Source organism: Hyperoodon ampullatus (genome assembly GCF_949752795.1).
Source record: "Hyperoodon ampullatus genome assembly, chromosome: X".
Classification (NCBI taxonomy): Eukaryota; Metazoa; Chordata; class Mammalia; order Artiodactyla; family Ziphiidae; genus Hyperoodon; species Hyperoodon ampullatus.
Genome location: NC_136913.1, coordinates 58,906,743 through 58,928,804, shown reverse-complemented (window position 1 = coordinate 58,928,804; position 22,062 = coordinate 58,906,743). Strand labels below are relative to the sequence as shown.

The 22,062-nt window shown below is 38.1% G+C and overlaps 1 protein-coding gene across 8 annotated transcripts in view; it reads right to left on the bottom strand.

Annotated features, from left to right (window-relative positions):
* Positions 1 to 22,062, bottom strand: part of EDA (ectodysplasin A) — a gene marked incomplete at both ends in the record, with an annotated part of 411,330 nt that overhangs the window by 88,211 nt on the left and 301,057 nt on the right. For all 8 annotated transcript variants that reach the window (XM_079728225.1, XM_079728226.1, XM_079728228.1 and 5 more), the window contains one exon: positions 19,838 to 19,943. In XM_079728225.1, coding sequence (XP_079584351.1) covers positions 19,838 to 19,943 — 106 coding nt within the window. The remainder of the gene's footprint in view (positions 1 to 19,837; positions 19,944 to 22,062) is intronic.

Below are 22,062 nucleotides of genomic sequence, written 5' to 3'. Positions count from 1 at the left end.
CCAAAATAATTTGGGATTAAAATACCATTGATCAAATGCTTGAGTGAGCATTGGAAAGCCAAGGTGGTTCTGCGCTCTAGTCACACTTTCTCTGCCCAAAGGTTCTGGCTTTCCTCAGTCCTTCCTCCAAGTCTCCTATGTTACATATCAGGTTTCCTAAGCCAAGAGGAGAGCCAAAAAACACAGGGGATTGGTTAGCTTTGCACTTGCTGTTTCCTTTGTCAGAAATGCACCTTCTACTTTTCTTCATCAAAGTCTCATTCATCCTCCAAAATTCAATTCAAATGTCACTTCATTCATTCATATATGCATGCCTAGTATGTGCCAGCCATTGTGCACTTCTTGGAGATGTATTTAATATATTTGGCCATTCTGTGGCCCCTTCCTCTGTGCTTCCACTGCAATCTTATCACACCTCCAAATAAGTATTTATCACCTCTGGAAAGTATTTATAAGATTCTCTCTTATGAAAACAATGTGCTTCCAGAACTAAGGAAACTTATCTTACCCATTTGTGTATCCCTGGGTGTAATATAATACAGTGCCTTGCACATAGTAGAGGGTTAATAAATCTCTAGTTATTCTCTCCCTCCCTTTCATTTATATTTGCTATTTTCTACTTACTCTTGTGACTTGATTCTCAATCCTTTGGTCCCTATTACTTTACTCAGACTGCCCTGACCAGTGTTGCCAACAACAAACTTCTTACTGAATTCAATGGATGGACGAGACACACTTCTTCCATTAGGCCTGCTAAACTGGTAAAACGTAAGCCTAGAGCTGCTAGTAGCTATTTCTGCCACCTTATATGAAGAACCTTCCTGAAGAATAAGGCCAATATAAAGGGAAGCAGAACTGAGAAAGTCCTGATGACATCATTTGAGCTCCAAGATTCAGCCATGCTTTAAGCCAACTTTGTCAGAGACTTTATAGTTAGAAATGAGCTAATTAATCCTATGCCCTCTTTAAAATAAAATAAAAAAAAAAAAACCCTTAATCCAGTTTAGGCCAGCTATCTGTCACTTGTAACTGAGAGAGTCTTAACATAGCTAATGATCTCCATATCTATATTTCCAGTCCAGATATTTTTCCTGAGCTTCAGATACATATCTCCAACTGTTTATAGGTTTTCTCCTCTTGAATTGCCCATAGGTACCTGACACTTAACCTGTCTAAAACCACACATTTTCCTACTCAGATCATTATCGCAGTAAATAGTATAGCACCTTGCCAGAAACCTGGGTGGCTTCCTTGGCTCCTCTTTTTCTCCCCTCAATCAAATCACCAGTCTTAATTTTTTCTACCTACTAACTAAATCTGTCTACGTCAGTCTCCATTGCAGCTATGTTAATCTAGCCACCACCATCTCTTATGTGTATCATTGCAGCAGCCTTCTAACTGCCTTCTTTGTCTCCCTCATGCCCCTTCCAGTCCATTTTTCTGCCCATTTTATACAATTTTTCCTGTTACATTTAAAAAATAAATTACAGTAGCACAAGCCAAACATAACAAGTCAAACAATTCAGAACTGTACAAAGAATCACTAAACAGTTCTCGCTTTCCTATCCAACCTCCTTTTACCTGAGGTAATCATTAATTCACTCAGTGCCTCTGCTTCCCACCACTGTTTCTACATAATTACCTATATATCTATAGCTATAACTATATAATTATAAACATTCTTAGGGTTTAAAAATCTTTCTGTCTCTTTTTCTACATCTTTATTGGAATATAATTGCTTTACAACGTTGTGTTAGTTTCTGCTGCACAACAAAGTGAATCAGCTATATGTATATGTATATCCCCATATCCCCTCCCTTTTGAGCCTCCCTCCCACCCTCCCTATTCCACCCCTCTAGTTCGTCACAAAGTATCGAGCTGATCTCCTTGCTGATGGCCCACTAGCCATCCATTTTACATTTGGTAGCGTATGTACGTCAATGCTACTCTCTCACTTTGTCCCAGCTTCCCCTCCCTCCCTGTGTTCTCAAGTCCGCTCTCTACATCTGTGTCTTTATTCCTGCCCTGCTACTAGGTTCATCAGTACCATTTTTTTTTTAAGATTCCATATATGTGCATTAGCACATGGTATTTGTTTTTCTCTTTCTGACTTACTTCACTCTGTATGACAGTCTCTAGGTCCATCCACCGCATTACAAATAACTCAACTTCGTTCCTTTTTATGGCTGAGTAATATTCCATTGTATATATGACTCACATCTTCTTCATCCATTCATCTGTCGATGTACATTTAGGTTGCTTCCATGTCCTGGCTATTGTAAATACTGCTGCAATGAACATTGTGGTGCATGTATCTTTTTTTTTTTTTTTTTTTTTTTTTTTTTTTGCGGTACGCGGGCCTCTCACTGTCGTGGCCTCTCCCATTGCAGAGCACAGGCTCCGGACGCGCCGGCCCAGCAGCCATGGCTCACGGGCCCAGCCGCTCCATGGCATGTGGGATCCTCCCGGACCGGGGCACGAACCCGTATCCCCTGCATCGGCAGGCGGACTCTCAACCACTGCGCCACCAGGGAAGCCCGCATGTATCTTTTTGACCTATGGTTTTCTCAGGATATATGCCCAGTACTGGGATTGATGGGTCATATGGTAAAAATCTTTCCCTTTTCAACGAAAATGTGACAGTATTATACATATTACTCTGAAACTTGAAGCAGAAGAATATGCCTACTCTTTCAGATGCATCTATAAAACTCTAACTCATTCCTTTTAATAGCTGTATAATATTCAATATTATGGCTATCTCACAATTTAGTCAATCAACCATTTCCTTATTTATAGAGATTAGGGTTATCCCTCTTTTGCCACTAAAACAGTGCTATAATAAACATCCTTATATATATGTGATCTATGTAGTGTTGTTATACATGTAGGATAAATTCCCAAAACTGTATCAAAGGTATTCTAATGCTTAATTTTACTAGAAAGTTGGATTAATATCCAAAAACGGGCGAAACAACTTATATTCTCAAATGTGATACATCACATTAACAGGATGAAAGATAAAAATCATATGATCATCTCAAAAGATGCAGAAAGCATTTGACAAAAGTCAACATCTTTTCTGATAAAAAAACTCTTCACAAATTAGGTATAGAAGGAATGCATCTCAACTTAATAAGGGCCATATACAACAAGCCCACAGCTAAAATCATATTTAACAGTGAAAAGTTGAAAGCCTTTCCTCTAAGATCAGGAACAAGATAGGATGCCTATTCTCAACACAGTACTTGAAGTCCTATAGTCAGAGCAATTAGGCAAGAAAAAGAAATAAAAGGCATCCAAATTGGAAATAAAAAATTGATTCTGTTTGCAGATGGTATGTTCCTATATATAGAAAATCCTAGACTCCACCAAAAACCTGTTAGAAATAATAAACGAGTTCAGTAAAGTTGCAGGATACAAAATAAACATACAAAAATCAATTGTGTTTCTACACACTAACAAGGAATTATCCAAAAAAAGAAATCAAGACAAAGATCCCATTTACAATAGCATCAAAAATAATGAAATACTTAGGGATAAATTTAGCCAAGGAAGTGAAATAGCTGTACACTAAAAAGTACAAAATACTGATGAAAGAAATTGAAAAAGACACACAAAAAATGGATTAGAATTGGTATTGTTAAAATGTCCATATTATCCAAATCCATTAGACTCAATACAATCCCTATCAAAACTCCAATGACATTTTCCACAGAAATAGAAAAAACAATCATAAAATTTATATGGAACCACAAAAGACTCCAAATAGCCCAAGCAATCTTAAGCAAAAAGAACAAAGCTAGAGGGCTTCCCTGGTGGCGCAGTGGTTGGGAGTCCGCCTGCCGATGCAGGGGACGCGGGTTCATGCCCCGGTCCGGGAGGATCCCACATGCTGCGGAGCGGCTGGGCCCGTGAGCCATGGCCGCTGGGCCTGCGCGTCCGGAGCCTGTGCTCCGCAGCGGGAGAGGCCACAGCGAGCAATGAGAGGCCCGCGTACTGCAAAAAAAAAAAAAAAAAAGAACAAAGCTAGAGGCACTACATGTACTGATTTCAAAATACATTACAAAGTTACAGTACTCAAAACAGTATGGGCCTGGCAAAAAAGCAGGCATATAGACCAATGGAACAGAATAGAGAGCTTGGAAATAAATCCATGCATTTATGGGCTACTGATTTTCAACCAGGGTGCCAAGAGCACAGAAGGGAGAAAGAATAGTCTCTTCAATAAGTGGTGCTGGGAAAACTGGACATCACATGCAGAAGAATGAAATTGGACCCTTATCTCATAGCATATACAACAAAACCCCTCAAACTGGATAAAAGGCTTAAATACAGACCTGGAATTGTAAAACTACTAGAAGAAAATACAGGGGAAAAACTTCTTGACATTGGTCTGGGAAATGATTTTTTGGATATGACCTCAAAACCACAGGCAGGGTTTCCCTCCTGGCACAGTGGTTAAGAATCTGCCTGCCAATGCAGGGGACAAGGGTGTGAGTTCTAGTCCGGGAAGATCCCACATGCTGTGAAGAAACTAAGCCCGTGCGCCACAACTACTGAGCCTGTGTGCTGCAAATACTGAAGCCCACGCACCTAGAGCCTGTGCTCTGCAACAAGAGAAGCCACTGCAATGAGAAGGCCGCACACAGGAACAAAGACCCAATGAAACCATAAATACATACACAAATAAAATAAATTTATTAAAAAAATCCCACAGGCAACAAAAACAAGTGGGATAGCATCAAACTAAAATCTTCTGCACAAAAAAGGAAACAATCAACAGAGTGAAGATACCACCTATAGAATGGGAGAAAATATATGCAAACCACATATCTGATAAGGGGTTAGTATCCAAAATACGTAAGGAATTCAAACAACCCAATAGCAAATACATACATACATACATACATACATACATACCTGATTAAAATATGGGCACAGGATCTGAATAGATGGTTTTATAATGAAGACATACAAATAGCTAACTGATATATGAGAAGATGCTCAACATTACTAATTATCAAGTAAATGTAAGTCAAAAAGCACAATGAGATGTCACCTCATATCTGTTAGGATGGCTATTATCAAAAGGACAAGAGACAACAAGTGTTGATGAGGGTGGGGAGAAAAGGGACCCCTTGTACATTGTTGAGAGGAATGTAAATAAGTAGAGCCAGTATGCAAAACAGAATGGAGGTTCCTCAAAAATTAAAAATAGAAATGCCATATGAGCCAGCAATCCTACTTCTGGGTGTATATACAAAGGAAATGAAATTAGTATCTTGAAGCGATATCTGTACTCTCATATTCATTGCAGCATTATTCACAATAGCCGAGATATGGAAACAATGCAAGTATCCATCAACAGATGAATGAAGAAAGAAAATGTGATGAACACACACACACACACACACACACACACACACACACACACACACAGAGGAGGTGGTTGCCAGGAGCTGGGGGGTAGAGGAAATGGTGGTGAGGGGTGGTTGATCAAATGGTACAAAGATTCAGTTACGCAGGTGAGTAAGTTCTGGACAGCAAATGCATAGCATGGTGATAGTTAATAATACTGTATTCTATACTTGAAATTTGCAAGAGACTAGGGGTTCTCACCACAAAAAAAGGGGAACTATGTCAGGTGATGGAAATGTTAATTAGCTTGACTGTGGTAACTAGTTCACAATGTATATGTATATCAAAATATCACATCCTTGAGGGCAGACAGCAGAAACAAGAAGAACTAACTAAACAAACAACAGGGAGGGAACGCAGCCCCACCCATCAACAGTCAAGTGGATTAAAGTTTTTTACTGAGCTCTGCCCACCAGAGGAACAGTCGGCACTACCCACCACCAGTCCCTCACATCAGAAAACTTACACAAGGCTCTTAGAGAGCCTCATCCACCAGAGGGCAGACAGCAGAAGCAAGAAGAACTACAGTCCGGCAGCCTGTGGAATAAAAACCACATTCACGGAAAGATAGACAAGATGAAAAGGCAGAGGGCTATGTACCAGATGAAGAAACAAGATAAAACCAAATAAAAACAACTAAATGAAGCAGAGATAGGAAACCTTCCAGAAAAAGAATTCAGAATAATGATAGTGAAGATGATCCAGGACCTCGGAAAAAGAATGGAGGCAAAGATCAAGAAGATGCAAAAAATGTTTAACAAAGAACTAGAAGAATTAAAGAACAAACAGAGATGAACAATACAATAACTGAAATGAAAACTACACTAGAAGGAATCAATAGCAGAATAACTGAGGCAGAAGAACGGATAAGTGACCTGGAAGAGAGAATGGTGGAATTCACTGCTGTGGAACAGAATAAAGAAAAAAGAATGAAAAGAAATGAAGACAGCCTAAGAGACCTCTAGGACAACATTAAATGCAACAACATATGCATTATAGGGGTTCCAGAAGGAGAAGAGAGAGAGGGAAAGGACCAGAGAAAATATTTGAAGAGATTATAGTCAAAAACTTCCCTAACATGGGAAAGGAAAGAGCCACCCAAGTCCAGGAAGCGCAGCGAGTCCCATACAGGAGAAAACAAAGGAGAAACATGCTGAGACACACAGTAATCAAATTGGCAAAAATTAAAGACAAAGAAAATTATTGAAAGCAGCAAGGGAAAAATGACAAATAACATAAAAAGGAACTCCCATAAGGTTAACAGCTGATTTCTCAGCAGAAACTCTACAAGCCAGAAGGGAGTGGTATGATATACTTAAAGTGGTGAAAGAGAAGAACCTACAGCCAAGATTACTCTATGCTGCAAGGATCTCATTCAGGTTCGATGGAGAAATCAAAAGCTTTACAGACAAGCAAAAGCTAACAGCATTCAGCACCACCAAACCAGCTCTACAACAAATGCTAAAGGAACTTCTCCCAGTTGGAAGCACAAGAGAAGAAAAGAACCTACAAAAACAAACCCAAAACAATTAAGAAAATGGTCATAGGAACATACATATTGATAATAACCTTAAACGTGAATGTATTGAATGCTTCAACCAAAAGACACAGGCTTGCTGATTGGATACAAAAACAAGACCCATATATATGCTGTGTACAAGAGACCCACTTCATACCTAGGGACACATACAGACTGAAACTGAGGGGATGGAAAAAGATACTGCATGCAAAGGGAAATCAAAAGAAAGCTGGAGTAGCTATACTCATATCAGATAAAATAGAATTTAAAATAAAGAATGTTACAAGAGACAAGGAAGGACACTACATAATGATCAAGGGATCAATCCAAGAAGAAGATATAACAATTATAAATATATATGCACCCAACAAAGGAGCACCTCAATATATAAGGCAACTGCTAACAGCTATAAAAGACGAAATCGACAGTAACACAGTAATAGTGGGGGACTTTAACACCTCACTTACACCAATGGACAGATCATCCAAAATGAAAATAAATAAGGAAACAGAAGCTTTAAATGACACAATAGACCAGAGAGATTTAATTGATATATATAGGACATTTCATCCAAAAACAGCAGATTACACTTTCTTCTCAAGTGCGCACGGAACATTCTCCAGGTTAGATCACATCTTGGGTCACAAATCAAGCCTCAGTAAAGTTAAAAAAATTGAAATAATATCAAGCATCTTTTCTGACCACAACGCTATGAGATCAGAAATGAATTAAAGGGAAAAAACACGTAAAAAACAGAAACACATGGAGGCTAAACAATACGTTACTAAATACCCAAGAGATCACTGAAGAAATCAAAGAGGAAATGAAAAAATACCTAGAGACAAATGACAATGAAAACACGATGATCCAAAAACTATGGGATGCAGCAAAAGCACTTCTAAGAGGGAAGTTTATAGCAATACAAGCCTACCTCAAGAAACAAGAAAAATCTCAAATAAACAATCTAACCTTACACCAGAAGGAACTAGAGAAAGAAGAACAAACAAAACCGAAAGTAAGCAGAAGGAAAGAAATCATAAAGATCAGAGCAGAAATAAATGCAATAGAAACAAAAAAAAAAGAATAGCAAAGTTCAATAAAACTAAAAGCTGGTTCTTTGAGAAGATAAACAAAATTGATAAACCATTAGCCAGAGTCATCAAGAAAAAGAGGGAGAGGACTCAAATCAATAAAATTAGAAATGAAAACGGAGAAGTTACAACAGACACCGCAGAAATACAAGGCATCATAAGAGACTACTACAGGCAACTCTATGCCAATAAAATGGACAACCTGGAAGAAATGGACAAGTTCTTAGAAAGGTACAACCTTCCAAGACTGAACCAGGTAGAAACAGAAAATATGAACAGACCAATCACAAGTAATGAAATTGAAACTGTGATTAAAAATCTCCAACGAACAAAAGTCCAGGACCAGATGGCTTCACAAGTGAATTCTATCAAACATTAAGAGAAGAGCTAACACCCATCCTTCTCAAACTCTTTCAAAATTTTGTGGAGGAAGGAACACTCCCAAACTCATTCTAGGAGGCCACCATCACCCTGATACCAAAACCAGACAAAGATACTACAAAAAAAGAAAGTTACAGGCCAATATCACTAATGATATAGATGCAAAAATCCTCAACAAAATACTAGCAAAGAGAATCCAACAACACATTAAAAGGATCATACACCATGATCAAGTGGGATTTATCCCAGGGATGCAAGCATTCTTCAATATACGCAAATCAATCAGTGTGATACACCATATTAACAAATTGAAGAATAAAAACCATAAGATCATCTCAATAGATGCAGAAAAAGCTTTTGACGAAATTCAACACCCATTTATGATAAAAACTCTCCCAAAAACGGGCATAGAGGGAACCTACCTCAATATAATAAAGGCCATATATGACAAGCCCACAGCAAACATCATTCTCAATGGTGAAAAACTGAAAGCCTTTCCTCTAAGATCAGGAACAAGACAAGGATGTCCACTCTCGCCACTATTATTCAACATAGTTTTGGAAGTCCTAGCTACAGCAATCAGAGAAGAAAAAGATATAAAAGAATACAAATTGGAAAAGAAGAAGTAAAACTGTCACTGTTTGCAGATGACATGATACTATATATAGAAAATCCTAAAGATGCCACCAGAAAACTACTAGAGCTAATCAATGAATTTGGTAAAGTTGCAGGATACAAAATTAATGCACATAAATCTCTTGCATTCCTATACACTAATGATGAAAAATCTAAAAGAGGAATTAAGGAAAAACTCCCATTTACCACTGCAACAAAAAGAATAAAATACCTAGGAATAAACCTACCTAGAGAGACAAAAGACCTGTATGCAGAAAACTATAAGACAATGATGAAAGAAATGAAAGATGATACAAACAGATGGAGAGATATACCATGTTCTTGGATTATAAGAATCAATATTGTGAAAATGACTATACTACCCAAAGCAATCTACAGATTCAATGCGATCCCTATCAAATTACCAATGGCATTTTTTACAGAACTAGAACAAAAAATCTTAAAATTTGTATGGAGACACAAAAGACCCCGAATAGCCAAAGCAGTCTCGAGGGGAAAAACACGGAGCTGGAGGAATCAGACTCCCTGACTTCAGAGTATACTACAAAGCTACAGTAATCAAGACACTATGGTACTGACACAAAAACAGAAACATAGATCAATGGAACAAGATAGAAAGCCCAGAGATAAACCCACACACCTATGGTCAACTAATCTATGACAAAGGAGGCAAGGATATACAATGGAGAAAAGACAGTCTCTTCAATAAGTGGTGCTGGGAAAACTGGACAGCTACATATAAAAGAATGAAACTAGAAAACTCCATAACACCATACACAAAATTAAACTAAAAATGGATTAGAGACCTATATGTAAGACCGGACACTATAAAATTCTTAGAGGAAAACATAGGAAGAACACTCTTTGACATAAATCACAGCAAGATATTTTTTGATCCACCTCCTAGAGTAATGGAAATAAAAACATAAAGAAACAAATGGGACCTAATGAAACTTAAAAGCTTTTGCACATCAAAGAAAACCATAAACACGATGAAAAGACAACCCTCAGAATGGGAGAACATATTTGCAAACGAATCAACGGACAAAGGATTAATCTCCAAAATATCTAAACAGCTCATTCAGCTCAATATTAAAGAAATAAACAACCCAATCCCAAAATGGGCAGAAGACCTAAATAGACATTTCTGCAAAGAAGACATATAGATGGCCAAGAAGCATATGAAAAGCTGCTCAACATCACTAATTATTAGAGAAATGCAAATGAAAACTACAATGAGGTATCACCTCACACCAGTTAGAATGGGCTTCATCACAAAATCTACAAACAACAAATGCTGGAGAGGGTGTGGAGAAAAGGGAACCCTCTTGCACTGTTGGTGGGAATGTAAATTGATACAGCCACTATGGAGAACAGTATGGAGGTTCCTTAAAAAACTAAAAATAGAACTACCATACGACCCAGCAATCCCACTACTGGGCATATACCCAGAGCAAACCATAATTCAAAAAGACACATGCACCCCAATGTTCATTGCAGCACTATTTACAATAGCCAGGTCATGGAAGCAACCTAAATGCCCATTGACAGACGAATGGATGAAGAAGATGCGGTACTTATTTACAATGGAATATTACTCAGCCATAAAAAGGAACGAAATTGGGTCATTTGTTGAGACGTGGATGGATCTAGAGTCTGTCATACAGACAGCCTGAAGTAAGTCAGAAAGAGAAAAACAAATATCGTATATTAACACATATATGTGGAACCTAGAAAAATGGTACAGATGAACCGGTTTGCAGGGCAGAAATTGAGACACTGATGTAAAGAACAAACATATGGACACCAAGTGGGGAAAGTGGCGGGTGGTGGTGGTGGTGCTGTGATGAATTGGGCGATTGGGATTGACATGTATACCCTGATGTGTATAAAATTGATGAGTAATAAGAACCTGCTGTTTAAAAAAAAATTAAATTAAAAAATTTTAAAAAAAAGAACATGATCTCTTTTTACTCATTCGTTTATAGAAACAGTAGTTTTTGAGAACTTACTGTGTATCAACCCTGTGGTGAGGATACAGTCATGAACAATAATGTTCTATAATAAACAAAACTAAGTTATTTTTTAAAAAAATCACATTATACACCTTAAATATATACAATTTTTATTTCGCAATTGTACTTCAGTAAAGCTGGAAAAACACCCAATTTATTTTCTTTCCACAAATACATGGGTTTCCCCACCTAATTAGCATAGGATGTTACTGCATTATAAAATTATTACTATTGTATTTGGGCTATAGGTAGAAAAATGACATATCAGCATATTTTTAAGATTTTATTTTTAATTAAGAAATTTTTTATTGAAGTATAGTTGATTTCCAATGTTGTACCAATCTCTGCTGTACAGCAAAGTGACTCAGTTATACATATATAGACATTCTTTTTTTATATTCTTTTCCATTATGGTTTATCACAGTATATTGAGTATAATTCCCTGTGCTATACAGTAGGACCTTGTTGTTTATCCGTCCTATATATAATAGTTTGCGTGTACCAATGTCAAACTCCCAGTCCATCCCTCTCCCTCCCTGCCCCTTGTCAACCACAAGTCTGATCTCTATGTCTATGAGTCTGTTTCTGTTTTGTAGATATGATCTATTCTTGACACTGATCCTGTGCTTGCCCATTGTCTTTAGGATAGTTTCTATGTTCCATAAAATGGATGCCAAGGCCCTGCATGATTTGCCCCCTGTTGGACAGCTCATTTATTATCACTTCTCCTTTAGAAATCTACACTAACCATACTAACTTCTTTTGGTTCCTCAAATGAGCCAAGCTCCCCTTTATGCTAAGCCTTCCAACATGTATGTTCTCTCTGCGTGGTTTATCCTTCCCTCAAATCTTCACTAGGGTAACTCTTTAGCATTGGTCAGGTTGCAGCTCAGATATTACCCCCATTAGGAGACCTTCACAGATCTCCTGGGTCTAGATCACATGCTGATGTATCCCAAGCACCCTGTGCTTATCCTATTATACCACTTACTATACTATACAAAAACATCCACCTGTGAGTTTGATGAGGGTAGGGTCTTATCTTGTTCACCAGTGGGTCCCTAGTGTTCCAAACAGTGATCAATAAACATTTATCCAATAACTAGTTGGTACTTAATAAACATTTATTAAATGAATAAATGAACAAAAGGAAGTTGTAGTAGTTCCTCACCTGTGAGACACAAGAGGCCCTGCAGGTCGAGGGGTAGAATTTAGAGTAAGGTGAGTTTGCATGAGTACTACACTACAGAGCCAACAGGAGTCTTCTGCCTACACATCTTCTTGAAACCAAATGTGTGCTCTTAATCCTTACTGAGCCTTTTATGGACGCTAATGACAAGGCTCATTTGACCATCCAAACTGAAACCCTGAGTATTTAATCGTCCAGACATCATTTAATTGGCTAAAACAACCCTAGCTATTATCATTATATTATAGAAATCAGGAATAGTTAGAAGCAAATTATAACAATTAGACCATCTATTCTAGAAGTTCAACATCTTTTTCTTACTCTAACATATCTGAAGGATATGATATAATCTCATCAGTAACAGTCGTCTTCTTAATGGGGTGCAGTGGTCAGAATTTCCAGGGGTGTGTATACCTTGAACGAACTCCTTAGATAATGTTGAATCTCTTAAACCTGAGTTGAAAATCAGTGATTCTAGTCTAACCTTTAGAAAAAGCTAAGATGTGAGAAGTAAAGACTTGAAGGTCATTACTAGTATAACTACTAATGGCAGAGTTGGGACTAGAATCCTGGTCTCCTGGCCTAGAGTTCATAAGTTTTTTCTAATATTGAGAAACAAATAAGTAGAAGGAATTTAAGAGAGAATGAGGAGGACCAGAAGTACCTTTCAAGGACCTCAGATCAGCTGGACCTGTGACCTCCTTTAGGCAAGTAAGATATTCCTCAAAGATATCTTACCTTTACAGCATTTTTCTAGTGGGGCATGTTCACTTTACCTTACACGATGTTATATTGCTTATGTTTGTTATAATGAGTATGTATTATTTTGGTAATTAAAAATGTCTCATAAATATTTTTAAGCAGCCTAATCTTTAACTAACCTCTATACCCAGTTCACTTTAGGACTTCAATGCTAAGGACAGGAGTTTGGTAGCTGTACCAACTACAGAGCCTGATACAACGTCTTACGAGTAGTTAGTATTCTAAAACTGATTGTTAACCAAGTGTCAGTGTTTCGTGAAAGCCTGTTGAGATAATTTACTGCGAGGCTAGTTCCATGAACGAAAATATAACTTTAAAGTGCATTTTGGAGTATGAGCAAGCTAAGACGTTTTAGCTTACTTAATATCATATTTGATATAAAGCCACTTTCCAGAGTGTTGTCCTGTAGGTACTTAAGCTGTTGGCTTCCATGACCTTGGGGACTGTACAGCTGAAATCAACAATTCTCTTCAAGTCTACACACATGGTAAACCCTCAAAACCTTTAATTTTGTCTTGTGAACAAGTCCCTGACACTCTATCTGTTCTCAAAACGATTTTCATCTCTCTCATTTGATAATAGCACAGTGATGGCTCACTAAAAAGCAGTAAATACAAGAGCAGTACTAGAATGAGGGCACTTCTTAACTCTAGTTAATATTTGTATAGGCAGAAGTCTGTTTCTTTGAGATCATAGTCTTTCATTTTCATCTGTATCAACTTAATGCTGGCTAAGTCTTATTCCATTATTATTTTTAAGAAACGAAGGACAAAGGATATATTTCAATCTTATTTGTTTTTTCCCTTTACTCTTTTATAATACCAAAAATGAATACTAAGTTTTTCTTGATCTGTCCAAAGGTAAAGAAAACTACAAAGAAGAGATACTGAAAAAAGAGACATATACACAGCCAGCCAGCCAGAGTAAGAGAGTGACATGGAAGTGTACAGATGTGATCATTTCTTGTGATGAGGTAGGCCATAACTTGAGGCTTGGAGTCTTCTTTCTATGGGCTTCGATAGTATCAGTGAGTACAAAAAAGGACAGTCTGTCTGAAAGAGAGTACCTCTGTAGACATTAGAGTGGTTATTCATAAATTAATTAATATGAGTGCCTAAAATGCCTCGGAGACCATGCTACTATGTTCATTTTCCAGAGAGAATTTACTAATAGCTGCTAATTTCTGAAGCTTTTGCATACATTAACACTTTTGATTATTACAATGACTGCATGAGGTAAGCAAGCCTAATTATTCCCATTTATAGCTAAGGAAACTGAGGCTCAGAGGGATGTCACTCCTCTAAGGTCACATGCCTGATAAGGTGGCAGTAACATCAGGACCAGGATCCAGAAATTGTAACTCAATCTAATACCTTTTCTATTACACAATGCTGCACTTTTATTTTTATTCTCTTACTAGGACAGAAATATGGGGGGATGGTGGGTATGGAGAGATATTAATATTGTGCTTGATTTCTGAAAATGCTCCTACAGGAAGAGAACAGATGGTTTTACAATAATATTTATAAAATATGGACACTATCTCTGTGGGCATTCTGGATTCACGTTATCTGCTTCTAAGACCTCCTGACCCTCTGAATATATTCTACATTTCATTCTAACTTGAAAGTTACGTTCGCAGATTTCTGGAGTACCCAGCAAGAGATGTTTAAGCAAGCCACCTAGAACTATTATTACTTCAGAAACATATCACAAAGATGGATCTCAGCAGGAAATCCTGGCACAGATTTTTGGAACTGTCGTGACTCATAACACCTTTAATGAAGGGATTGTGCTTTCCTTGCAGAAAAACAATAAGTGAAAGGCCTCATATAATTAGCAAAAATGAACTTAAAGCTGATATCAATTATTTTTGGCCAACTCAAAACAGGAGCAGTAAATTTAAGATAGAGATGTAGTAAAGAAAAAGATCTCACGCATTTTCTTTAAGTTATAAAGTGCCACGATTTATATTGGAGGAAAACTAACACTGTGTTTGGGACTCCTGCTTCCTAGTCAATGCCTTCATTTATAGAGTAATCCAAAGGAAGAAAATGAGATGAATCCAATCATTTCTTGAATGGTGGGTCAGAAAGATTGGGTATGACCTGGATATAGCCACCGACATTTTTTTAAGGCAAGATCGACTATGTGTTATGGTTACCAAAGGGGAAATGTGGGGGGAGGGATAAATTAGGAATTTGGGAGTAACATATACACACTACTATGTATAAAATAGATAAAAAACAAGGACTTACTGTATAGCACAGGGAACTATACTGAATATTTTGTAATAACCTATATGGGAAAAGAATCTGCAAAAGAGATATATATGTGTGTGTATAAATATTATTTATATATGTGTATAAATATCACATATATATATAAAACTAGATCACTTTGCTGTACACCTGAAACTAACACAACATTGTAAATCAACTATACCTCAATAAAAAATAAATTAAAAAAAGGTAGACTATGTCTATGTTATGCCCCTAAGCAACTAGTTTAGCAGTCTGGTGAAAACAGGAAAACAGTCTGATTTATTCTTGGTGAACCTATGCAGGCTCCTAAGGATCCCGACGTCCCTTGCTTTTCCTAAGTGTTAATGAACCATTTGTTAAGACTTTTTTTCTCCCACAGGGATTAGTGAAGATCATCAAGCTTAATGCCTATAGTTCCTAGACAGAAAAAAATCTAGACTCGTTCCACCCCCTGCCCATTTGCTTGTTCGGTTATTCATTTAACAAATGTTTGAGTGTCTTCTATGTACTGTGTAAGGTAAAACTCTAGGACTCAGCTTCACCACCCTACCTTTGCTTAATTTTTACCTGTTGCCAATAAATGTATCTGCTCCCTCCTTAAAATGTAAGCTTCTCTGAGGGTCTTATTCATCTTTATACTTCTGGTAGTGCCTAGAAGTCTTGTTAAATGACAATAAAATAAAGTTTTGAGGAGTGAAATTAAAGGATAGTAACATCAAAAAATTGTACAAGGAATTAGAACTGATTTTCCTGCTCTCTTTTTAAACTTATCTCTATTTTTGACCTTTGAAAAATGTTTTCATCCTGAAATCCCTGTCAGGCTGTTAAATGTTCAAGGTAAATGACTTTCTTCTTCTTTTTTTATATTTGTGATACAAACCTGAGCTGGATAGGTAAATTAAAAAAAATAAATTTATTTATTTAATAGGTAAATTAAAAAAAATAAATTTATTTATTTATTTTTGGCTGTGTTGGGTCTTCATTGCACGGGCTTACTCTAGTGGTGAGCGGGGGCTACTCTTCGTTGCGGTGTGCGGGCTTCTCATCGCGGTGGCTTCTCTTTTTGCGGAGCATGGGCTCTAGGTGTGCTGGCTTCAGTAGTTGTGGCTCGTGGGCTCTAGAGCACAGGCTCAGTAGTTGTGGCACACGGGCTTAGTTGCTCCGCGGCATGTGGGATCTTCCCAGACCCGGGCTCGAACCGTGTCCCCTGCACTGGCAAGCGTATTCTTAACCACTGTGCCACCAGGGAAGTCCCTGGATAGCTAAATTTTTATTATAATATATCAAGTAACTTGTGGATTTAGAAACAACACCTAATAGGCTTTTTTTTTTTTTTTGGCCTTAACTCACCCCCCTCTGATTTACCTAACCCATCCAACCTCTTACTCTGTTCATATGGTTTATAGACTCACTCACTTCTTCAATGAGAAGTTCTTTATTCTTATAAAACAGAGTCAGCTCATTGTCTTGAGACACACTGTCTTGATATATGGTGTAGATTTATATACCCAGCTGCCTCTTTAACATATATACTTAGTGCCTAGTAGACACCTCAAACTTAGCATGCCTAACTGAATTCTTGATTCCTTCTTTACACCCCTTTACATTCCTCTTCTCCTGTTTCTCTGTCTCAGAAATGGCAAATACTAGTCTAGTTACTTTGGTTCAAAACTGTGGGGTCATCCTTGGTTTTCTCTTTCATATCCCTTATCTAGTGAACCTCCAAATCTTGTCAGCTATTCCTTCAAAGATCTGTCCACAATCTGACCACTCCTCCCCACCCACCTCCATTGCTTCCATCCTGGTCTAAACTACCATCATCTCTCGCCTGGGTTATTGTTACACTCCCCTACACATCTTTCTGCTTCTGTCTTTTCTCCCTGCAGCAGCCAGAGGGATTCTCTTACAACATAAGTCAGGTCCTGTCATGCCTCTGCTCAAAATTCTCCAATGGTTCCCCATCTCATGCAGGGTGAAGGTCAGAGTCCTTAGCTTGGCCTACAACAAGGCTCTAAATTTGACTTCCCCCTCTGATCTCATCTCCTTCCTTCTCCTTCTTGCTCCCTCTGCTCCCAGCCACACTGATCTTTCTGGAACATATCAAGCATTCTTCTACTTCAGAGCATTTGCATTTACTGCTTCTTCTCTCCTCCTTTCCCTGCCCCGGTCCAGATATTCACATGGCTCACACCTTCATTTCATTCAGGTCTCTTCTCAGATGTTCCCTTATTAGAGGGACCTTCCCTGATCACCTTACAGCACACTTCATCACGTTCTCTCCCTCTTGCCCTGGTATATTTTTCTCCACAACACTTACCACCACCAATTTTGTTTATTATCTGTCTCTTTACACTGGAAGTTAAGTTTTTGAGGGCAACAAGAAATATTTATTGAGGGTCTACTAAGTGCCAGGTCCTTTCCTGGGCAATGAGGATGTAAAAGTAAATAAACATGATTATCCTTATGGCATTTTTATTCTAGTATTATAGAAACTGCTGTATTTTCTCAGTAAATATTTGAAGAATGTTTTCAATAAATATACCATACACTCAGCAGAGTAAGAGGAATGGTTCAAAAGTAAAGGAGATTTGGATTGGCTTGTCACCCTCTAAATCACTGGAGCACCCACCACATCTAAAGAAATGGTGCTATAGCCTCCCAGGTGAAAGGCTGGAAATCTAATCAAATCCCAGAACCCCAAAGCATTCTATTCTCCTAACTCTAAGGGGCTCTTGGATTCCTCCCTGCTATACTGTTTAAAGAAAATATCTGGGATTGCATGAGAAGTTACGCATTGGCACAAAGTGACTAGTGTCTAGTGACTGACAAGAGTATCAGACCAGGAGGAAATTAGATAAGAAGTACTAAAAATTAATGAGATCCTTTGGCCTTCAACAGAGGGAAAAACTATTTTGTATCAAAACAGAATAAACACTGTAAGGAAAATCAGTAGCAGAGATGCTAGTAGCCAGATCCAGATAAAGTGGTTTGGGAGAGTGGAGGAAGCTGCCTTCTTTACGAGAAAACTTGGAAGGCCAGATGAAGATGTAAACTTTAGAAGCTATTAGACCTCCCCCGTGGAGAGGAAGGGAAGACCATGCCCACTACAGAAGGTGATATTGCTCTTACCACCTCTCTTTTCTCTTCCTTAGCAATCAGGGAATATGAAAGATTTGTGGTACTGGGAATAGTTCAGGGGAAGAGTCAAAGGTGGAAAGACCTACATGCATCAAAGAGTAAGGTGATAAGGAGAGGAAAGGGACCTTGATTCTCATTTCTCAGTTTCTACATAGCTTTCTGAAGACTTCCAGGAAACTGGTGGCAACCAGTATATGAATAATGGGTGCCTATTACTTCATGGACCACATTTCCTAGGCTTGAACTTGGTCATGAATTGTATGCAAAGTATCTGCTCTAGAGAATGGCCCCGCTGGTCCATTTCTCAATTGAAGGGCTCAAAGCTGCTGCCACCTCCATTGACTAAAAACAGCCTACTTATTTCTGACTCTCTTTTCTTTATTACAGGTCCTTCTTCTGAGCTCTTTTTCAGACTTCATCCAGTTTTACCTCTTTTTGTCCCAAATGACAAAGTCCTGGCCCCATTTCTTCAATTGCTCATGCAGTCTGGAACTGCTTCCATCGCTGGCCCTTACTTACATTGACAAATGTCAGCTTTAAAAAAATCCCATTTTCACCTTCATAAAGTCATATTGCTTTGTAACCCTCCAGAACATATATCTTTGGCAGATTTAGCCAGCCACGTGCTGTCTTTGAATCCAGATGGCTTTACAACAGCCCATAGCTATGCATTACAAACTCCTACTCTAAAGAGGTAGCGTTCTGTCAATTGACAGAATGATGTTAAAATAGAGTGAGTCAAAGACCCTGCCCAGGAGCTAGCTCAACTCTTTGTTATGCCCCACAAAATGCATTGCTAGTTAACTCAAATCTGTTTCACCTTCAATAGGGATCATTTTCATGGCACATCATAACCCAGCTGAAGGGGCAATCAACATTACCAACTTACATTACAAACACCAACAATTTGCTAGATACTAGGCTAGATTCTGGAGCTTTACAAAGAGAAATGAATCCCTGCCCTCAAGGAACTTACAGATGAGTTCTAGAGGCATGGTAGCTGACACCAACAGTGACATGATTATCATTGGATTTAACATATCATGTAAGTGCCACCATGGCACAGTACTCTGTCAATTCCAAGAATAGGACTGAATCCTCTTGGTGGCCTTAGTAGATATAGGATGTCCCCAGGAGAGATGAAGTCCTTATGCAGGGTGATTTTGAGAGGTAAAACTGCTACCATGGCTATCAGACATACTGTGAAAGGACTAAAGGTACTGGGGTTAGAGGAAACAGGATCCTTGTATAGTCAATTCTATGTCAAAAGAGTAGGTTAGGTAGGTTAAGCTAGAAAAACCTTCTGTGACCTTGCGTCTGTGGGAAATATAGGAGATGGTGAAGTACACTTGAAAAGGTAGTTCTCAGCATGGTACTCTCATCAACTGATATGTGATAAAGGATCACCCAAATAGACTTACCATCTGCTCCTTCACTGCTTTTGCTTCTTTTATTGCGGCGAACACGCCTACTCTCCTCTTCAGAGTATGACTTTTCTTCAGGGATGAAGAAATTCAGAAGGGCCATCTAAAAAATAACAAGTAGATAAGTCAAAGGTTGACCCCAGTCAACTATAGCCAACATAAAAAACTGGCTTTCTGTAGACAGTCTGCCTTCACTTTAAATTCAGAGTGTTTAAGATGAATGGATAAAGATGTAGTGTGTGTATATATATATAATATATATATATATAATATAACATATATATATAATATATATATGGAATGGAATATACAATGGAATATTAGCCATAAAAAATGAAACATTGCCATTTGCAGAAACATGGATGGACCTAGAGATTATCACACTAAGTGAAGTAAGCTAGACAAAGATAAATATCATATAATATTGCTTATATGTGGAATCTAAAAAAAAGATACAAATGAACTTATTTACAAACCAGAAATATACCCACAGACATAGAAAACAAATTTATGGTTACCAAAGGGGAAAGAGGGGGAGGGATAAATTAGGAGTTTGGGATTAACAGATACTCATACTGTGTATAGAATAGGAAAACAACACGGACCTACTGTATAGCATAGGGACCTATAAATATTTTGTAATAACCTATAAGGGAAAAGACTTTGAAAACGAATATATATATATATTTTCATCTGAATCACTGTGCCGTATACCTGAAACTAACACAACATTGTAAATCAACTATACTTCCAATAAAAAAAATTCAGAGTGTCTAAAGCCTGAGCCCATCATGCCCTCCACTGCACAAATTCTTTTATTTTTGATACCATTATTATCCCAAAAATGTAGGCACGAAATTTTGGTTAATCTCTTCTGCCCCCCTCTCATCTGCCCCAAATACCTAATGAGTAATCATTCAGTCCTACTTGTCAGTATAGTTCTGGGGTTCAGAGAGCCCAGTCATAGATTTTTTTTTTTTTTTTTTTTTTTTTTTTTTTTTTTTGCGGTACGCGGGCCTCTCACTGTTGCGGCCTCTCCCGCTGCGGAGCACAGGCTCCAGACGCGCAGGCCCGGCGGCCATGGCTCACGGGCCCAGCCTCTCCGCAGCATGTGGGATCCTCCCGGACCGGGGCGCAAACCCGTGTCCCCTGCATCGGCAGGCGGACCCCCAACCACTGCGCCACCACGGAAGCCCCGACCCCCAGTCATAGATTTTTAACTTCCCTTACATACTACTGATGTCTGCCCGGAATTAGACTTGGGCTTGCTACGCCCTCTTGGACCTCATTATTATACATCCATGATTTCTCCACATTCCTATTTATGCTGAACTTTTGGCTTGTTCCCAGAATGCTGTGCATCCAATTATGATTGGATGGTACCATTTATACCAACGCTCTTCTGGGAGTTAATGACAAAGCGCACAATTATTCTCTCCCTTTCCTAGATTCCAACAGAACTCTTACAGCATTTTGGTACTTAGTCCTCTACTGTCTTATGATGGTCTCTCATAATAATACAACATATTTCATATGTGAATGGGCCTGGTATCACTAATGATAATCACAGCTTAATTATATACTTGCTGAATTGAATCATAATTTTTCAGCATGAGTGCTTACTTGTGGTTTAAAAAAGTGCCTGAGGTAAACAGTGGACAGAGTAGTAGGACTGAAAGTGATTCCAAACCCGACTCTGCCACTTATAGCTGTGTAACCCTGGGCAAGGTCCTTAAGATTTAATTTCCTCATCTGTAAATAGGGACAATAATAGTACTTTGCTCATAAAGTAGTTGGGTTTGCACAGTACCCAGCATGTAATATGCACTCAATAAATGTTAGCTATTATTGTAATTAAAATTAATATTAAAAATAGACTGGTTAGATAGTTTGGAGGTTAAAAGAAGAAATGAATCTGCATTTTCACCCTATTGTTGGTTCAAAAAATAAACAGTTCCAGAATATCCTCATGTCTGCTGCATCTGTGATTAATTGGAAGAAAGATGGGTAGAACTCAAGTAAGCCTTAACATTCTACACAAACTTTCTTGAAAATCCTGTGATTTACTGTTTATGTAAAACAATTATATCCAATAGCCTTAATATATAAGATTAGCATCTTACAGAATATATTCATGCATTAAATACATAATTAACAATCTCCAACTTGCCATAGGGTTGTATTTAAAAATATTTAGGTTGAATCATATGAAACTGCCATTT